Here is a 17,948-nt window from a genome sequence, read left to right as displayed (position 1 = left end):
AAAATTCTACGTTGATATTCAAGTTTATCGTCAGCTAATTTTCAACTCAGATCAGATTATTATATTTTCTGAATTCTAATTAATGGAAGCTTTTGTTATAGAGAATTAGAAAATGACAAATAAAAAAAAATGAATGAATTGTAGTGATATAATAACAACAATATGAGATCACGCATCAAAATTGTCATACGTACGGAATATTTGGAATGTATTTGGTGAATTAATTCGAGTTTCGTTATATGCAAATAATCGATCGTCAGCAAGGCAAGTGAGTGGACTGACAGTCGCCTCATACGACATCCACTGAAGAAAATAGAGTGGTTCTATTCTATGGCGGAACCACAATCACGAATCACTATTTATGTACACCAGTAATGGTCCACAGATCATTTTAGCCCTACTTACTCTCATCTGGGCGTATTCCCGGTTTCTTCCACAGCCGTTGAGCGTCGGAGCTCAGGGACCGCTTTTCTACTTTGGTCACTTTCCCTAGTTGTCAGACCATTTTAGCCCCACCTCCTTTGTGAAATTAACTTCTTAATTACAAATTAGTTACTTTAAACGTGACGGAAAATTTACAATCTCCTTAACTACTTAGTAACGTAGTGAGCAAACTTTGTATTTGTCTACAATTTAGCCACCAGTAGGTTAAAAGTGTCAGACTATAAATATATTATTCAAATAAACGGTAAACTTCACAGGACTAATAGATACTATTCTGTAATTTATCAAAAAAAAAAAAATTCTCGTCGTCCAACCGGTCGAACTAGGTAGTCGGACCGAGAGTTTGGATGTATGGCCATTGAAAACTAAATTTCAAGTATAGTTTAAAGTAAACATTCATTAACATGACTATTCATTGAAATTAATGCAAATTAACTGAATTAATAATGAACATTGTCGTATGCGAAATATCGTTGATATGTTTTTTGTGGCATTTTCTGTTGGGGTCCACTCATGAGTCAGATGTGACTTTTAGTTTTATGGTAAGTATTTTTGTCCTTCATTAATCTATTTAAAGCGTAGATAAAGGTGATCTCTGTTGTGAGATCTTGTTTAAGCGAAACAGAAGATATTAAAAAATATTAAAATAAAAATAAATAGGAACAAATCACACATATATATTTTATAACATATTTTTTATATATATTTCATCCAAGACCCCGGCCAATCCGAAAAAGATCATTTTCCATCATGACCCGACCGAGGATCGAACCCGGGACCTCTCGGTTCAGGGGCAAGCACTTTACCACTGCGCCACCGAGGTCGTCAAACTGTCATATTTTGTTAAATTAGTCATATTTTGTTGCTTCTAGGTCCATCGTCACGGTGACAGGACGCCGTCACGTTACAGTGTGAATTACAGCACAAGTCCAGAGGAATTGGAAAAACTTATTGAGCCGTATGGTTATGGACAACTAACTGAGGTGAGGAACATCCACCGGCCTCTCAACCAAGACATCGTTTTTCTGTAACTAAATGTTATGCGATTTTAATATTTTTTTTTGTATAAGTTTATAAGGTTTGCCTTCTTCAAAATATTCTACATTGCTTTAAACTTAACAATTAATTAATAATTTGTTATCATATCCTAATCTTAACTTCGTAACTAATATTATACTCAATCTTCTTGAAATTTTGCATACATGTAGTTTGATGTATGGAGAAGGACCTTTCATCCCGAAAAAATAACTGCTCCCGTGGAAAATCACGCGAATGAAGCCACGGGCAAAAGCTAGTATAATATAATAAACGGCTAGCCAATGTTAACTGTCATGTTAACACTTTATTTTTAAATCAAAACTACTACCTACAACTAGAATATATAAGTAGTATGCTGAAAGACTGTCACTAAAATCAAAGAGAATGTCACGATCTAATTAGTGAAAAAACTTTTTCTCCCGAAAAGCAAATTTAATCAAGAACATATCTATCAAGCTCGAGCCATTACGCTCTCTTTCGCACTATCAGCGTTAGCTACCAGCGTAGTGGCGATAGCGTGTGTTACCTCTAAATAGCTACCTATTTCATATTTAGAAATTCATATTACCAAAAAAGAAACAGCTGTCGGAGAACAGTGATAGAATCTTACCTGCCTCTCAAACCTCTCAATGTTGTTATTGTATATCAGCTGTCAATCCTTTAATATCCCTTGATCGCCTCATGCGCACGCCAGTTTTATTATATAGTGAGAACAAGTTCAATGTTTACAGAAAGGCATGCAGAAAGCATACCGTTTGGGTCAATACATCCATTTCCAATATAAAAGTATTTTAGCGCCGAAATTTAATGAATCCGAAATCTATCTCCGGTCTACGGATGTCTCCCGAACCAAGATGACCATGCTGGTCGCTTTGGCCGCCATCTACCCTCCAGTCGTGAGGTGGAAGGAAGACCTCAATTGGACACCAGTTCCCTATACAACTGTACCTGTAAAAACAGATTACGTAAGTCATCTTGTCCTTTCTTAGGCGCATGACGTTCTGTCTTGGGTCCTCTTTTCGAGTGTGTTAATTGCTGGTGTCAGATTTTTATTAGTCGTTTAAAGACATCTAACATGACTTTTACGACTACCTAACCTACTTACCTAGTACTTCTTTATGTGTATATTCGTGTGTGTTTTTCACAATAAAGATTATTATATTTTACCGCGTCTATTGTCAATTAGTCTAATTACTTATCTGTCTTGCGTTATTTGTGTAAGCTTGTTACGCTCGGTAAGTCTGATGACTTACGCTTGTTACGTTACCAAGGTAACAATTTTATCCCGCTTCTGGGAGGGCTCCAGGTATTTTTGTTCTTAATCTCTGATTTTATTCACGGTTTGTTATCGGAAATATATTTAGGTTGACAGATTCTTGGATCAAAACGAACATTGCCGTTACCAAAAACAGTTAGTAGTTAATAATTTTACAATAAGAATGAGCTATATAACAATATTACAGCTGCCTATATCGTCCCTTATTATTGAAAAAAATAGAAATTATATAAAAGAAGTACTTTGTAAAAAGGCATATTACAAGTCTGATGATTATGTGAACGACAATAATGTCTGGCCCAAGCATGGTGCAGTATCCTCATATGTAATTGATTTATGACATTATTACGTACGTTTTGTACATTTAGCTTTTTATTTATATATATATTTTGTGTGACAATTTTCAATAATTTTATTGGAAATACAACTTTTATTTTATTTATTCATTCAAATTTTGACATTTTTAATGATGATGTAAATTCGTCCTCCTAATTTTTAATAAACGTATAAGACCTATATTTGTTAATTAACGTCCTTGGAGAATAGGCTGCGGTGAAGTTTGTTGCACCGCTTCTTCATCATCTACGCCTTAAAAGCCGGCAGTAGACTTAGTTTAAGTAATTTTTCTGACGTCAATAAGTGATGTATATCATCCTAAATTGAATAAAGAATTTTGAATTTGAATTTGAATTTGAATTCGCCTCGTACGACATCCACAGTAGCATACGGAGTGGTTCTAATCTAAGGCAGAACCACACACCATCCTATGATATATTCTTTTAAAAAAATCTACAAGAATCATATTCATATTCGTTTCTTCTATTTTTCAGAACAGACCAACGTCGTCCTGCCCTGAACTTGAACACAAAATGAACAATATACTATCGCGGAAATGTTCAGAAATGAAACCGTTTGATGATGTACTGGCTTTGTTATCGGAAGAGATTGGCGTGGGTTTCGATCTAAGAGAAAAACCACTGTATATAAGCCAAATATATAACACATTTGAAGCCCAAGTGAGTATTAAAGAGACTCCATTGTCGATTGAAAATCATTTTCCAGCATAAAGAACTAAACAACTGCATTATTTGCATTCGATGACATTTTGAAGGGATTATTTAATTTTAGTAATATATGTGTGGTCTAGGTAGGAACTAGGGTCAGATGGTTAAACTAAAATAAAATACTTATCGACCACAGATATAGGACATCTTTCTTATAACTGTGTTATCGACGAATTGCCTAAGTAATAAATGTCTTGCTATATCGTATCTGCCTGGTTCTGGTAGAAGGGGCGAACCCAAGAAGTGCTGGGTTGATGTGGTTAAGGATGATATGCGTGCCAACAGTTTAAACAGATATCTTTGCCGCTTGACATTCTCAACCAGTCACTACGTATAAACTGTGATTTTAGGAGTCCTTGGGTTTGAAACTGACACCTAAAGTCCAACGGGCTCTCCCAAGGATTAAGGAAGCAGCCGATAAAGCGTTCAACATTATATTCCGTCAGAAAGATATACTGAAATATTTTTGCGGTATGTACCTATTTAAATTACCTATACAGCTCGATGAAGTCAGGCAGGCCGATTGTAAAATTACAGCCGAATCTTCAAAATTTTAAGGTTATTTTTTAAAGCTCCGATCACACGCGGAGAGAGAAAGAGAGATGTAAAAAAGGAGCGATATATTTTCAAGGTTAAGTCAGATTCAAATTCAAAATTCTTTATTCAATTTATGATGATACACATCACTTATTGACGTCAAAAAATTACTTCAACTAAGTCTACTGCCGGCTTCCAAAGCGCAGGTGAAGAAGAAGCGGCGCAACAAACTTCACCGCAGCCTTTTCGCCAAGGACGTCACTTAACAAATAGCTATAAGGGTTGTATGAGTCACCATTTTGGTTTCAATTCGCATCAAGCAAAGGCTATTGAAAGAAAATGGTGGGGTTTTCACAATACCTACTACTGAAACCGATCAAAACACCCCCAGAGCCGCAGACAAATATCTGTGATGATAAATATCTGTGATCGCGTGGTGGTCCATCTCCGTGGTTGTGAGAATACAATCCAAATGGTACCTATATCATAATGTTTGTTTATGTATATAATTCTCGTCGATTAGGTACCTACATTCTGTCGGTGAAGTGAGTGAGAGTTTGCTATCGATACTAAGTGAGATGCAGCGAACCAATCACATAGCGGTGTGTTTGTCGTTGCGTCACAAAGGCGCACTGTGATTGGTTAGTTGCGTGTCACTGCGAATCGACTTGATGGTGAGATTTAAATAGCAACACATTCAACTTACAGGTGTTCTACTAAGAGAATTTCACGAATTCGCAAAACTTGTGATATCTGGCAGTGAAACGGCAACAGTGAGAATATACTCGGCACACCACGAAAATGTCTACGGTATTTCGAAAATAAGCAGGACAGATATATCAGGCATGCCTGTTTTCGCATCTGTATTCTCTTTGAATCTGAAAAGGGCAAAGGACGATTTTATTGTAGAGGTAAGTGTGCCATGTTATTCTTTGCTGGTTTGGGAGCGAATTAATAACGTGTCAGCATTTCATGCTCCTGCGCAGATCGTAAAAATAAATCAAGGGAAAAGGCCTAAAGACTGGAGAGAATATAGTGATCTACAGATTTTTTTTTCTAGCCATTATGTAAATAAAAATATATATTTTTTTTAATTCTTACCCTTCGGAACGATCAGTCTACTTATGCGTTCGGTATTTTTTGAATATTTGGTTTACTTTCTCAAACTTTTATTCAAAATATACTAAAAACGTATAAAAAAATATATCATGTGTCTGTAGTTAGCACTTAGATCGATAATCAAATATCGATACCAAAAAGATTGGTTTTATTTTTAATGTTTTAAAAAACGTTACCTTCCCTTAGTTATAAATTTAGAAGAAAATAAATTATATATTATCACATTCTTGTATTTTATGTATGAGTGAATTTATTGTTTCTTCAATTTCCAGCCAGTTTTCGCATACGATACGCCAGGTGGCGTATTCTCATTTGAACGTTTAGATGTAAAAGATTGCGGGGAACCCTGCTTCTATGACAAATTTGTCGAGCTCACGAAGAAACACACCTTGGATTATGATTCGTGGAGAAAAATGTGTGTTCGTTAAAAAAGTATTTGATTTGTTGTTTATATATATTGGCAGCCACGGAATAGAAAATATAATTTTTCTTATGTACCGTCCGTGTGCGCCATTTTGTAGAATTAGCTGTTTAACAAAATGGTGGTTAATCAAAATGTTTTCAATATTTTTTAATTTGTTCCTTCGATATTGGGGATAGACCTAATGCCAGCTTCACACTGTCGCTGAAATCAGACACACGCCGATGCGAATGCGCCAACATCGCGCAGTTAGTATGCCTACACTTTTAACAAGATTGGTTAAAAGTGAGTTATGTATTTATGATTTTGATAAAGAACAACTTGGTACCTACTTTTAATGCAAATAAATTATCATTCATTATTTACTCTTCAGATGAAAAACCAGCAATGCATATCGAATTCGCTAAAGTTTGGCAACTGTTCGACGACAGTGTGGAGCCGGCATAAGGTTGGTTGGAAAAGATCGCGTCTTGTAGATCTATTTTATGTAGGGTATTGTAGGGTATTGTATAAAATAGACTAATTCTTTGTTCCAACGTAGGGTATTTCGTTATTCACTTGGGTGGATTGCACCCAGTCAACTATGACGTTAACTTCGATCCGCGCGCCGCCGTCGTCGTAGACAAAATGGTATACTTACTTTATGATTTTCTGCGCAGGTTAGAGTTAACGTTAACCGTTGCACTCCATTCTCAAATAAGTACATTACAACTATAGCTGTAAGCTTTTCAAGGATATAATAAAAACTGAAGCTTGTGAAATTTAGATATTTTATTTGCTTATATTTATTATAAATACTTTTAACATGTATCCACGTATATCTAACACGTAAAATAAGCGTCATTTAGCTACAAAACACAATATTAGTCGACAAATAAAACTGTGATATCAAAATACATGACGTTAAATTTCAGTGGGCTCTGTTCCTTGGATTTTATGAATATTCCGTAATTTATACCACTCAGATTGAAAAGAAAACTATTTGGTGAAGATTCTGCTAATCGTTAATGTTATCGCTGCGATAGAGCGTGGCCGCATTGCTCTGTTGTGCTGCGCTTCGTCAACGGATCAAAGCAACGCGTTACGTCGACGCATCGGAGCACGACTGTGCAATGAGGCTGCGGTCTTAGCGTTTCATACAAACGAGTGACGGAAACAGAAGATCCGCAGCGGAATCGTTCCATCTCTATCGCACATAAGATTTTTGAGACGGCCAGTTGGATCTAGTTGTGCGCATTCAACACATATTGCACATAGAACTTTTGACTTGTACTGTGATAACTGTGATAGATAAACGTCGAAAGGGGACAGGTTTTGTTCGTCTGTCGCAAATATTACAAGCGAAAGAGATGGAGAGAATCCGTTATATATAACTGGTATGTGACTAGGTTAATGTGTGAGAGAGAGCAGTAGACTTACATTGGCCATCACTTTCTAAAAGTCGATGAGAAGTGTGCAAAACTCATCATTACGAGATTTTAGAAATTACCAATGTTTTAACCATATTTAATTTATTAACAAGGAACAGAGTTCATCAATTATGGCACAATAAAGAGCGAAATATCACATCTATGTGAAACGTCTAAACTTATGCAATTCGTCCCATCAGAAGTTTTCTATATAAAGGAGATAGGTAATAAACTTGCAGGTGTGCGACATTAAAACGTTCTGTTAATAATTATAAATTTACTTTTATAATATTTCTTATCGCAAAATCACAAATGATTTTGACTAAGTATTTGATTATTGTGGTATAATGGGAAACTATAACAATAGCCTTTACCTTCAGTTTAACTGATATATATGTATATAAAAATGTTCGCTAATAAAAGCAATTAGATTTAAATGCGAGCGGCTTGAGTAATTTGAACAAATAATTTTGTATTTGAAAATACTTGATACGATCAGTGGTGCGGAAAGATAGAACTAGCTTCTATGGGACTTTAGATAATGTTTATAAAGCGTTCTTTTGTGTAAGTACACTGTTATATGGTGTTTCGACCGCTGCGGCCGCGCTGCCATTACAATTTTTCAAATTTTATCAAAAACAAGAATTAGTTTTACTGTCAGACTTTAAAATAATTAATCTGTACTGTGGTATTGTCAATTTTATGAATGATTGATTTTGGAGATTGCTTCATCAAGAAAATTGACGGATCGTAATGACAGTGCGGCCGCAGCGCTCGAAACACTTTAGAGAACCAACCTATAACGTTACCAATTCTATAACGATGTGGTATAAAATTTATTATTATCTTGCGACTACAAAATACGATCGAAATTAAATTGAATCGGTAATATTACTAATTAAATTTTATTTAAATGAAGGCATATTATTTTCTAATATCGATATTTTTTTATATTTTGATCACGTAACTGTCTTACGAGCAAACCCAAGATTTAAAAATTAATCTGACATTGAAATTACAAAAACTGAAAGTAATAATGGTTTTACGTAAAACTGAAAAAAAAATTAGTCTTTTGCTGTATTAAAATATGGAAATTCTAATATTACGCGACTCTAACTACATACATTATTATTAGTGAGTGCAGTTTTGTGCAGTTTAAATCCTAAAAATACACATAAAAATATTGCACATTTTTTTTTGTTCATGTAGGCCATACCCAAAATAATGGTTATTCGCTATTAGACCACACATTACGCTTGGCCACATACGTGAGGTGAAATGGTTAAACTTGATTATTTTTGTATTCTCATGAGAGGTAATTTTAGTACAGTCGTCAACCAATAGGAAAAGAGGTAGTACAGTCGTCAACCAATGGGAAAAGAGGTAGTACAGTCGTCAAAAAATGGGAAAAGAGGTAGTACAGTCGTCAACCAATGGGAAAAGAGGTAGTACAGTCGTCAACCAATGGGAAAAGAGGTAGTACAGTCGTTGACCAATGGGAAAAGAGGTAGTACAGTCGTCAACCAATGGGAAAAAGAATCATAAAAAAATACATTTTTGGATCAATTATTTATAGCAGCGTAATTTTTAGGCGACTGTACCAACAATGACGTGGTTTAGTGGTGAGTGCAAAATTTTTTTTTTCGAGGTTTTCAACCATTTGACCACACACACTTGTGTCAGCTCCGTGTGGTCCCAAGGCGAATAACTAATAAAACCTATATAAATAAATCGTTGTAAAGCATTTGCTTTACTTGCATGGCAAGAATCGATAAATTAACCAACAAATATCAATTAAAATCACTTAATTAATGAGTATTAATGGAATGAGAATTCGATATCAATCACAATACAATTATACATGTCTTTTTAAACATAGTGATGAAAAATAAAATGGTTTACTCCGCTTTGATGGTCTGGTTGGTACCACGTGGAACGAAAAATAATTTTTAAGTCGATTCATTTTAAGTCCAACTCAGGTGAATTGATAAGATATTTTCGTCTTTAAGTTCTTTTTTTGTACGTAGGTGATAAAAGTCCGCTAAAATTGACCAAAAATGTCGAAGCACGGGGAGAAACTATAATATACTAAACCTCTTTCTGATAAAATATCACATTATAATCTGACAAATAAAATAGCTGCCAGATAAAGCTGCCTTAATTATTAATTTGCCAGTTGCGCCTATCCAACACATGCTACATATAGGCTATATAGATTCTTTATCAGCAAGTGAAACAGGACCTAAAATTAAACTATATTCACACGGAATATCAAGTTGGAGTAAGCCAATGACATAAATAAAACATGACAATTAAAAGAGTCACACGTCTACTTACTAATCTAAATCAGTGAATTATATTACATTGCTAAGATAACATTCCTTCATTAAAATAGTCGTAACATTAAAAAAAAAAAAACGACCACAATTTTTAAACACGAGTTCATAATAAATCATAGCCTAAATATTATACGAAATATCGTAAATAATTGGCATTAAAATAAATTACGTCAAGCTTATTACATCAGAAATAATTATAGCTAAAAATATTGCAACAATATTTTAAATATAGCCAAAAATTTCATGAGTATATATATATATATATATTGTTATCACTGGTTGGAATAAGTACATAGACAATACACATAAACGTACAATACAACCACTCTTATAAGTCACAGCGATGTACTGCGCAGAAATATTATTTTACATCGAAAACATCTCAGCCAATAAAATGTTACGGCCAATCGTAGCGCGCCGAACTCGTCCGCTATTGGTTGCAACGTACTCGAACAAAAGTATTTTTAACGCGACAGTACCAGTCATAATATCTTTGTATATAAAATTTTATGTACTTGCAATAAGGTCGTTATTTGTTTGATGTGACTTGGATATAGTATTCTACGCCATCGCACATTGTCTAATCGACTTATCAGTATGGTAGTACTATACATTCGTGCAAAAATACTATTATTATATGTACTAACACGGCTGCTATGTTTTTACACGAATATTTGGATAATAGAAGTGTCAACTGGTGTCATTTATATAAAACAAATTCTCTCGCTAAAAACTCGTACAGTCAACAGCATACCAACCTGCCCAATATCTCAATATATAAGGTTTATGCACGGTAACTTGATGCGATGTTTCACTGTACGTATGGAATATTCGTTTCGGCGAAGTGTGTGCTACAATAATTCTACTAGCTTCATAAAGGTATCGATGTCGTATCGAAACGGGAATTTTTAATTCAGTCCTTTGCGTTACGTCACGATGATGGTGACAATATTAAAAGGCCAATGACACTTCTATTTGGTTTACATTATTCCAAACTTAATTATTGGAAATATTTTTTTTTGTTATTACAGCCTTAAATAGTCGGTTGCCTTTAACAATTTTTGTTTTTTTTTAATATATATATATATAGGATAGTGATAAAACTATTTTCGCTAACGCTTATCACAACTATAAGCTATGTACTATATAGTAAATGCACATAATTGAGTTATTGATATAAATTGCACAGATAATGTGATCATTTAAAAACAATTTTAATTCTATTACACGTAATTAATAAAAGAGATCAATTTATTATTACAATTTAGGTACTATCTTTTTGTTCTCATTTAATTAAGTTACATTTAATTATCGTGTTCCGACGTGTGGTGTCCAAATCCTCCCGTGAATGTCGTACGAGGCGACTAAGGGACACATGCCTAAATAGCTGATAGGCAGCAATATGACGCCCACAGAGTGGACGTCAGACAGTTTGGAAATGTATAGCTAAATCAAAATTTATTTGTTCGATTTTTTACACGTACCCTGGGCTTCGGAGCGTCACAGCTCCCAATGTAACCGTGAACACGCAACGATTAAAGAGATTTAATTATAGTGTTTCATGTGAATGGAAATAAACATTTGAATTTTTTTTTCAAGCAAAAATCTTAATCTTATCGGGTTAGAGTCATGTCACATTGCTCAGTCGACGAATCAATAAGTTGTAGCACCGTCGTGCTCCGTTGCTTACGATAGATTTTGACCACGCATTGACGTACCGCAAATCTTCATACGATTTCTGCGTTGAAAATAACAATGACATGAAAAAATTCTGGAATCGAGCGGGAATTTTTTCATCTCAGTATTATTTTATGAAATAAGTCAAAATGCATGTGTGACACGTATAACAGATCCATTTAAATTTCAACGTTATCTATCGACGGATAGGAAACAACAAAGCATGACTTGAGCAATGGGACGTGGCTCTTTGATATATCCAACACACTGTTTGGGAAGAAACTAGCAAAATACATAAAAGTAATAACTATAAACATAAAACCGATTCCCTTTATTTTATACTAGCGACCCGAACCGGCTTCGCACGGATAAAAACATAATAAATTATGCACCTGAACCTTCCTCAAGAATCAAAACAACCTATTGCTGAAAACCCCATGAAAATCCGTGCTGCAATTTTTGAGTTTATCGCGAACAGACAGACACCGACAGTAGGAGATTTTTATAATAGGAAAGCCTATTTAAAACTTTATTTATCCTGAATTAATCCCGTAAAAATGCAAGTGGACCTTTAGATATTTTCGTCTTTTTATCATGTACGGTTAAAGCACATTGTCCTATCATTACATGAAATAAAATCACTTGTGTCATTGTGTAATAACTAATTTTAAATAATCTGTGCAATAAAAACAATGTTGCTTATGTCTACCTATCACCTAAGCGAAATATTCACAGTAACAGTAACAATAGCGAAACGTACAGTAAATACGTAAAAGTATTATTATTTAGTAAATTATAAAAGGTCATTATATCATAGTCTTTTTGTATGTATCATTGGGTGTATATTATTTACCACCAAGAAGCTGCCGTCCAGTGAAGAAGCGCGCGCGCACTCCCGTCAGTTTTCCGATTACAGATGTTCATGGGACAATCCTGTAGTGAAATAATATTTATTTTTTTTTTAAGATAAAAAATAGGTAATTTTTAAATGTGAACGTATTGTAGAAACTTTTGAACGTTCGCTTGAATGCTAAATCTTTTTTTCTAAAAAAAATACCGAAAATAATATAAAACTATGTAAGAATTATGACGACCACGGTGGCGCAATGGTAAAGTTCTTACCATTGAACCGAGAGGTCCCCGGGTTCGATCCCCGGTCGGGTCATGATGGAAAATGATCTTTTTCTGATTGGCCCGGGTATTGGATGTTTATCTATATATGTATTATGTTATAAAATATAGTATCGTTGAGTTAGTATCCCGTAACACAAGTCTCGAACTTACTTTGGGGCTAGCTCAATCAATGTGTGATTTGTCCTAATATATTTATATTTATTTTAGCGTATGATATAGTTAGTGGCTGCGGACGGGCACCTCGCTACGTGATGAGCCTGGGAGCGTGCAAGCCGTACAGCCGACGCGGCAGCGGCGGCCGGTGGCGCTCGGAGTCCGGCGCCGGCGCCCAGTCCTGCAGGCGTCCGCCCGCCGCCAGCCGGTGCGTGAGACGATGCGCTATTGAGAAACCGCCGCTACCTTCCAGTTGTGTCAGGACTATTATCACTTGTCTACAACAAAAGGTTTCAAGCCATTTAAGTGTTGTCTAATTGTTGGCGGGAAAATAGTAACTATCATATCATCGAAGTAGAAGAAGAATCACAAGTTAATTTGTTAGACAAATTAAAAAGCCGCAGACTTTCGATATTCATTTCGCTACAACTTTAGAACGGCTGAACGGATTTTCATGAAACATAGCTAAGAACAGTCGGGATAAAATAATCTATGACACAAAAAAAAACTAAACAAAAATCGGTTCATCCGTTTGGAAGATACGATGCCACATACAGATACACAGACACGTTAAACTTCTAGCACCCCTCTTTTTGCGTCGGGGGTTAAAAATGAATAGGGGATAATAACCGATTTTGAATTTACCAAATTGCACAAGTGGATGAACTTTCCATTCGATTCAAAGATTTCCATTCTTTGTGCAGTATTGAAATAATTATTTCGGTGAATTTTCGATATATATATATAATAGATTATACTAAATATAATATATTATATGTTTATCTATATATGTATTTCTTATAAAATATAGTATCGTTGAGTTAGCATCCCATAACACAAGTCTCGATCTTACTTTGGGGCTAGCTCAATCTGTGTGATTTGTCCTAATATAAAAATAAAAATAAAAAAAAATAATTTATTCAGTACCCACAATCTGTGTTGGTAAGTGTAAAAATTTTACCAATATTTATTTTTAAGACTTTAAAAAGGTTCTTTATTATGAAGGGCTGCAATGAAGGCGGTCAAAATACTCGAAAATTCACCGAAGTAATAATATCAATACTGCACAAAGAACGGAAACCGAAATGGAAGCTGGTTAAATAAGAAAAGGAGTTATTCAATATTAAAGATTCATTTATCTGTCCCTTTAAATTCTATTCTATAATAGATAAAAAGTAACAATCACTCACCGATGCAACGGAGGCACAGAATCTATAGTCTTGAGTTCTCCTCTCGTGGACACCACGTTGTAACTCTCCTGGCAGTCGCACTTCACATGGATCCACTTGTCTGTGTGTCTGTTTTCGACCATTACGACTAAACCCGCCCAGCCCTGGATAAAATAATGTATCAAGACGAATGTTTGCCATTACATTTCGAACCTAATAAGAAATTATTGCCGAACAAAAATTTTCGTGGTTAGTATAATTATCCGAAAAAGTATATTTTAATTTACATTCCTTATCGTAAAAAGGCATGGTAAGATTGTTCATATAATAATATTTGTTAGAAACAACGGAGTTTAGTTAATCAACATTGTCATTTTCAGCTAGAGATGGAAATTTTTAGGAATATTTTCCTAATCTAAGGAAAGTTTCATAAAAACTTGCAAAAATTCCGGCAACATTGGATTTGGTCATTTCAAATAATACTTTTTACTCCCAATAACAATATTTATATGCATAGGCATTACCGAACACGGAATTTTTATTGTATCATTGTATAATTATATTGGCTGTAGCTTTTATGGTCTTTTTATGTTACTAACAATACAAACATTAAAACTATTTTTTTTTATTACATTGAAAAATTGCTGAAATTTACAAACAATACCTATGTCTTCGACAATTATTGCCAATATGTACTCTTTATATTTGAAATGCATTCGCTTGATACCATTTAAAACCCTCGTCGATGTTATTGTAAACAAAATAAACGATTGTGAAAACTTCCAAAATTACCGTAACTATGGAAGTATCCGCGAATATTACTCGAAACATTCCTGGAAACTTTCAAAGTTACGGAAACTTTCCGTAAATTTCACCTCTATTACCAGCCCACTGTTAGTTATTGCAGTTCCTGTTTTACTTTTCAATATACGTTTGAAGTAATATCTGATTAATTTTCAACAATATTCGACAAACACTGTGAAGATTGTTTACTTAATGACGACCAACGTGGCCCAATCCACGTAGGTCCAATATTAGTTCAAACTTATATTCAAAAATATGTCATCATGCCGGACTGCTACACTGGAGGTCCCGGGTTCGATCCCCAGTCGGGTCAAGACGTAAAATAGTCTTTTTTAGATTAACCTAACTCTTGGATGTTTATCTATATATGTATTTTTATTTTTTTTTATTTTTATATTAGGACAAATCACACAGATTGAGCTAGCCCCAAAGTAAGTTCGAGACTTGTATTATGGGATGCTAACTCAACGATACTATATTTTATAACAAATACAATACTATATGTTATAGAATATAGTACAGTTAACTTAGTATCCCATAACGCAAGATTCGAACTTACTACTAACACAATCTGTGTGATTTGTCCCTACATATATATTATTATTAGATTATACTAGATGCTGCCCGGGGCTTCGCTCCCGTAGGAATTTTGAAATAAAACATAGCCTATAGCAATATTGGATAATGTACCTTTCTAATGGCGAAATAATTTTTGAAATCGGTTCGATAATTTCGTAACTCACAAACGCTTACCTCTGCTGTAAAATAATACTAGTGGCCCATCCCGGCTTCGCTCGGGTAAATCATACACCTAAACCTTCCTCAGGAATCACACTATCTTTTGGTGAAAACCGCATGAAAATCCGTGCCGTCGTTTTTGAGCTTATCGCGAACAGACAGACAGACGCAGCAGGGGACTTTGTTTTGTAATATGGTAGGATAAGGATATAGTATAGTACAGAAGTGTAGATTAATAAGACTCGTAAGAAAAAAGTGTTTACAAAATTATCTGTCTCACCTTAGTCAAATAATATGCGGTCATTCCCTGCCTGCCTTCGTGTCTTTGTCCTCTAGCTAACGTCAGACCGATAATGGCATCGGCCAATATGTGTGGGTGGAGCGAAGGTCTCTCAACACTCAAAGGTTTCGACGAATGTGCAGCCAAAACGTGTCTAGGCCAGGCTGAACTGTGCGCTAGTTCTAGGCCAGTATGCCAGTGGTTGAAAGCCAGACAGACGACCAGGTAAAAACCTTTTTCTAACATCTTGTGACAGCCCACGAATCCGCGGACCTGGAATGAGAACGTTAGATTTGTACAGGCGACGCGCGTGTGATAATTCAAATACAAATCATTTATTCAGAAATTAGACCTTCACAGGCACTTTTTCACGTCAAATTTTATATTAAATTGTGATTTCTCACAAGCTACAAACTACTGGCATTTCGGAACGACCACTGCTGAGAAGAAATGCCGAAAGAAACTCATTTGAACAGTGTTGGTCCCTATCATGCCAGATCGGCTTACCATTATTGTTTCTTACAATGTTTTTCTAATAATATATATATATATATATATTTATATATATATATATATATCTATAATATATATATATATATATATATATATATATATATATATATATATATATATATATATATATATATATATGTATAGATGTATACAATTAATTACACAAAAAATATACGAGAAACGAGATGACCAGTTCCTTCTGGCATCACCCGTTCACGAGTTGTCGCATGGGTCTGTGGGCGAAGTGCGGGTTTGCACTTCACTTCTCACCATCGAATCGATTCGAAATGATACGCAGGGAACCAATCCCATTGTGGCGCCATTGTGACGCAACGATAACCACACTGCAATGTGATTGGTTCGCTGCGTCTCACTTCGAATCGATTCGATGGTGAGAAATAAAATACAAACCCGAACTAACCTCTTTGGTGTTGCAGACGCGTTAATAGGCTGCGGTGACCACTTCCCATCAGGACCGCATCCCTGTTGCTTACTCAGTAGTATTTTTTTTAAAGTACCCTATGTGTTCATCTAAGGTATGAGCTACCTCATTCACAGATTTCATAAACATTGACCCTTTTGAGAAGAAAAAGAAGCGTGAAGAAGTAACAAACATACAAACTTTCGCCTTTATAATGTTAGCGGGATATTGGAGAGTTCTCATCAAATTCTCAATTAATATTACCTGTCTTTTGCTATGTGCGACTAATTTGCCAACTTGCGCGTTCGGTCCAGACTTAGTTCTGAACACGACCACGCACAAGTCTAATTGAGACCGCTGACTTTTCGCGGAGTTTCTGTAACAAAATTAGTATGTTTGTTTGTTGCGCCATAGACGTATAATAGTCATTTATTTATTTAGTTTATTTAATTATAATTTATTTTATTTAATGTATGTAAATTTTTGACATCAATAAATGACACCAATAAATTATTTGTCCATGCAATATTGAAACTTATATCTTAGTAATAAGGTACATAATCATAAAGTTCTTCCATCACTATCTTCTTACATCGTTATTATTAGAAACCTTATGACTAAGACTTAGGGTTCAATATTGTATAGCATTATAGTTATAGCATTATATTACAGTTGTAGCATTATATTACTTCCTATGACCCTCCTAACTGATGTGAAGTCCACTTTAGTAGGTAGTAAGCATGTTAAGATCTTTAATGGGGGCTGTATATCAATCAGTTCACCAAGAACTTTATGATTAAGAACCTTATTATAAAGACATAAGGTTCATTATTGCATGATATTAGAGCAACTTACCTTGAACCCTTCAGGAAGAAAAATAATATAAACTCGACTTCAGTGGATTGTGTGACAGTGAGCAGTAAGCATATGATGTCTAGTAAATATGGGTTCGCAGTACACCACCAATCACACGATTACGAAGCTTATATCTGAGACATAAAGTTCAATATTGCATGACAATAAAGCCACTCACCTTTGACCCTCCTGGAATAATGTGAAGTCGACTTCAGTAGGTTGTGTGGCAGTGAGCAGCAAACACGTCAGATGTCTGGTGGAGGACATGGGAGGCAGGATACCAGCTAGTCTCACCTCGTGCCAACCATTACGCACTTTACATATGTCTATACAGTCGAAGTATCTATGGACAAGTTATTCAATTTAAAAAAGAAATGTTAATTATTTTAACGAAATTACAGCACTTTAAAACAGTGCAAAAATATATATTTTTTTAATTTATTAATTAGCTTTTAAAAAGACTTCCTTAGTCCTTTTTCCGGGTTGAAAGGAAAATCGCATCCAATTCCATCTAGCAGTTTTTGCGTGATGCGCGAACAAACATACAGACAGGCAGA

The 17,948-nt window shown here is 35.0% G+C and overlaps 2 protein-coding genes across 3 annotated transcripts in view; one reads left to right on the top strand and one right to left on the bottom strand.

Moving 5' to 3' along the window:
* The first annotated feature begins 596 nt into the window (after nt 1-596).
* Nucleotides 597-6,660, top strand: LOC128678622 (prostatic acid phosphatase-like). The gene is made up of 7 exons (XM_053760267.1): nt 597-986; nt 1,317-1,427; nt 2,214-2,447; nt 3,589-3,774; nt 4,173-4,293; nt 5,068-5,270; nt 5,751-6,660. The coding sequence occupies exons 1-7, from the start codon at nt 891-893 to the stop codon at nt 5,904-5,906; spliced, it is 1,107 nt and encodes a 368-aa protein (XP_053616242.1). The 5' UTR covers nt 597-890; the 3' UTR covers nt 5,907-6,660.
* A 2,411-nt stretch (nt 6,661-9,071) lies between these two features.
* sol (small optic lobes) overlaps nt 9,072-17,948 on the bottom strand; it is a 30,786-nt gene continuing 21,909 nt past the window's right edge. For both annotated transcript variants that reach the window (XM_053760265.2, XM_053760266.2), the window contains exons 17-22: nt 17,570-17,734; nt 16,801-16,912; nt 15,603-15,875; nt 13,802-13,944; nt 12,699-12,889; nt 9,072-12,257 (exon numbers count right to left, since the gene is read on the bottom strand). In XM_053760265.2, the coding sequence (XP_053616240.1) occupies nt 12,703-12,889; nt 13,802-13,944; nt 15,603-15,875; nt 16,801-16,912; nt 17,570-17,734 (880 nt within the window). In that variant the 3' untranslated portion in view covers nt 9,072-12,257; nt 12,699-12,702. The remainder of the gene's footprint in view (nt 12,258-12,698; nt 12,890-13,801; nt 13,945-15,602; nt 15,876-16,800; nt 16,913-17,569; nt 17,735-17,948) is intronic.

Source organism: Plodia interpunctella, chromosome 20 (assembly GCF_027563975.2).
Source record: "Plodia interpunctella isolate USDA-ARS_2022_Savannah chromosome 20, ilPloInte3.2, whole genome shotgun sequence".
NCBI lineage: Eukaryota > Metazoa > Arthropoda > Insecta > Lepidoptera > Pyralidae > Plodia > Plodia interpunctella.
The sequence above is the reverse complement of the archived record's forward strand: the minus strand, read 5'-3'. Positions and strand labels throughout refer to the sequence as shown.

What these genes read in the sequence shown, in the direction of transcription:
- LOC128678622 (XM_053760267.1), top strand. Translation starts at nt 891, where the DNA reads ATGAACATTGTCGTATGCGAAATATCGTTGATATGTTTTTTGTGGCAT. An exon ending in ATAACACATTTGAAGCCCAA is followed by an intron (nt 3,775 to 4,172) that starts GTGAGTATTAAA and finishes CTGTGATTTTAG; the next exon opens with GAGTCCTTGGGTTTGAAACT. An exon ending in AGGACGATTTTATTGTAGAG is followed by an intron (nt 5,271 to 5,750) that starts GTAAGTGTGCCA and finishes TTCAATTTCCAG; the next exon opens with CCAGTTTTCGCATACGATAC.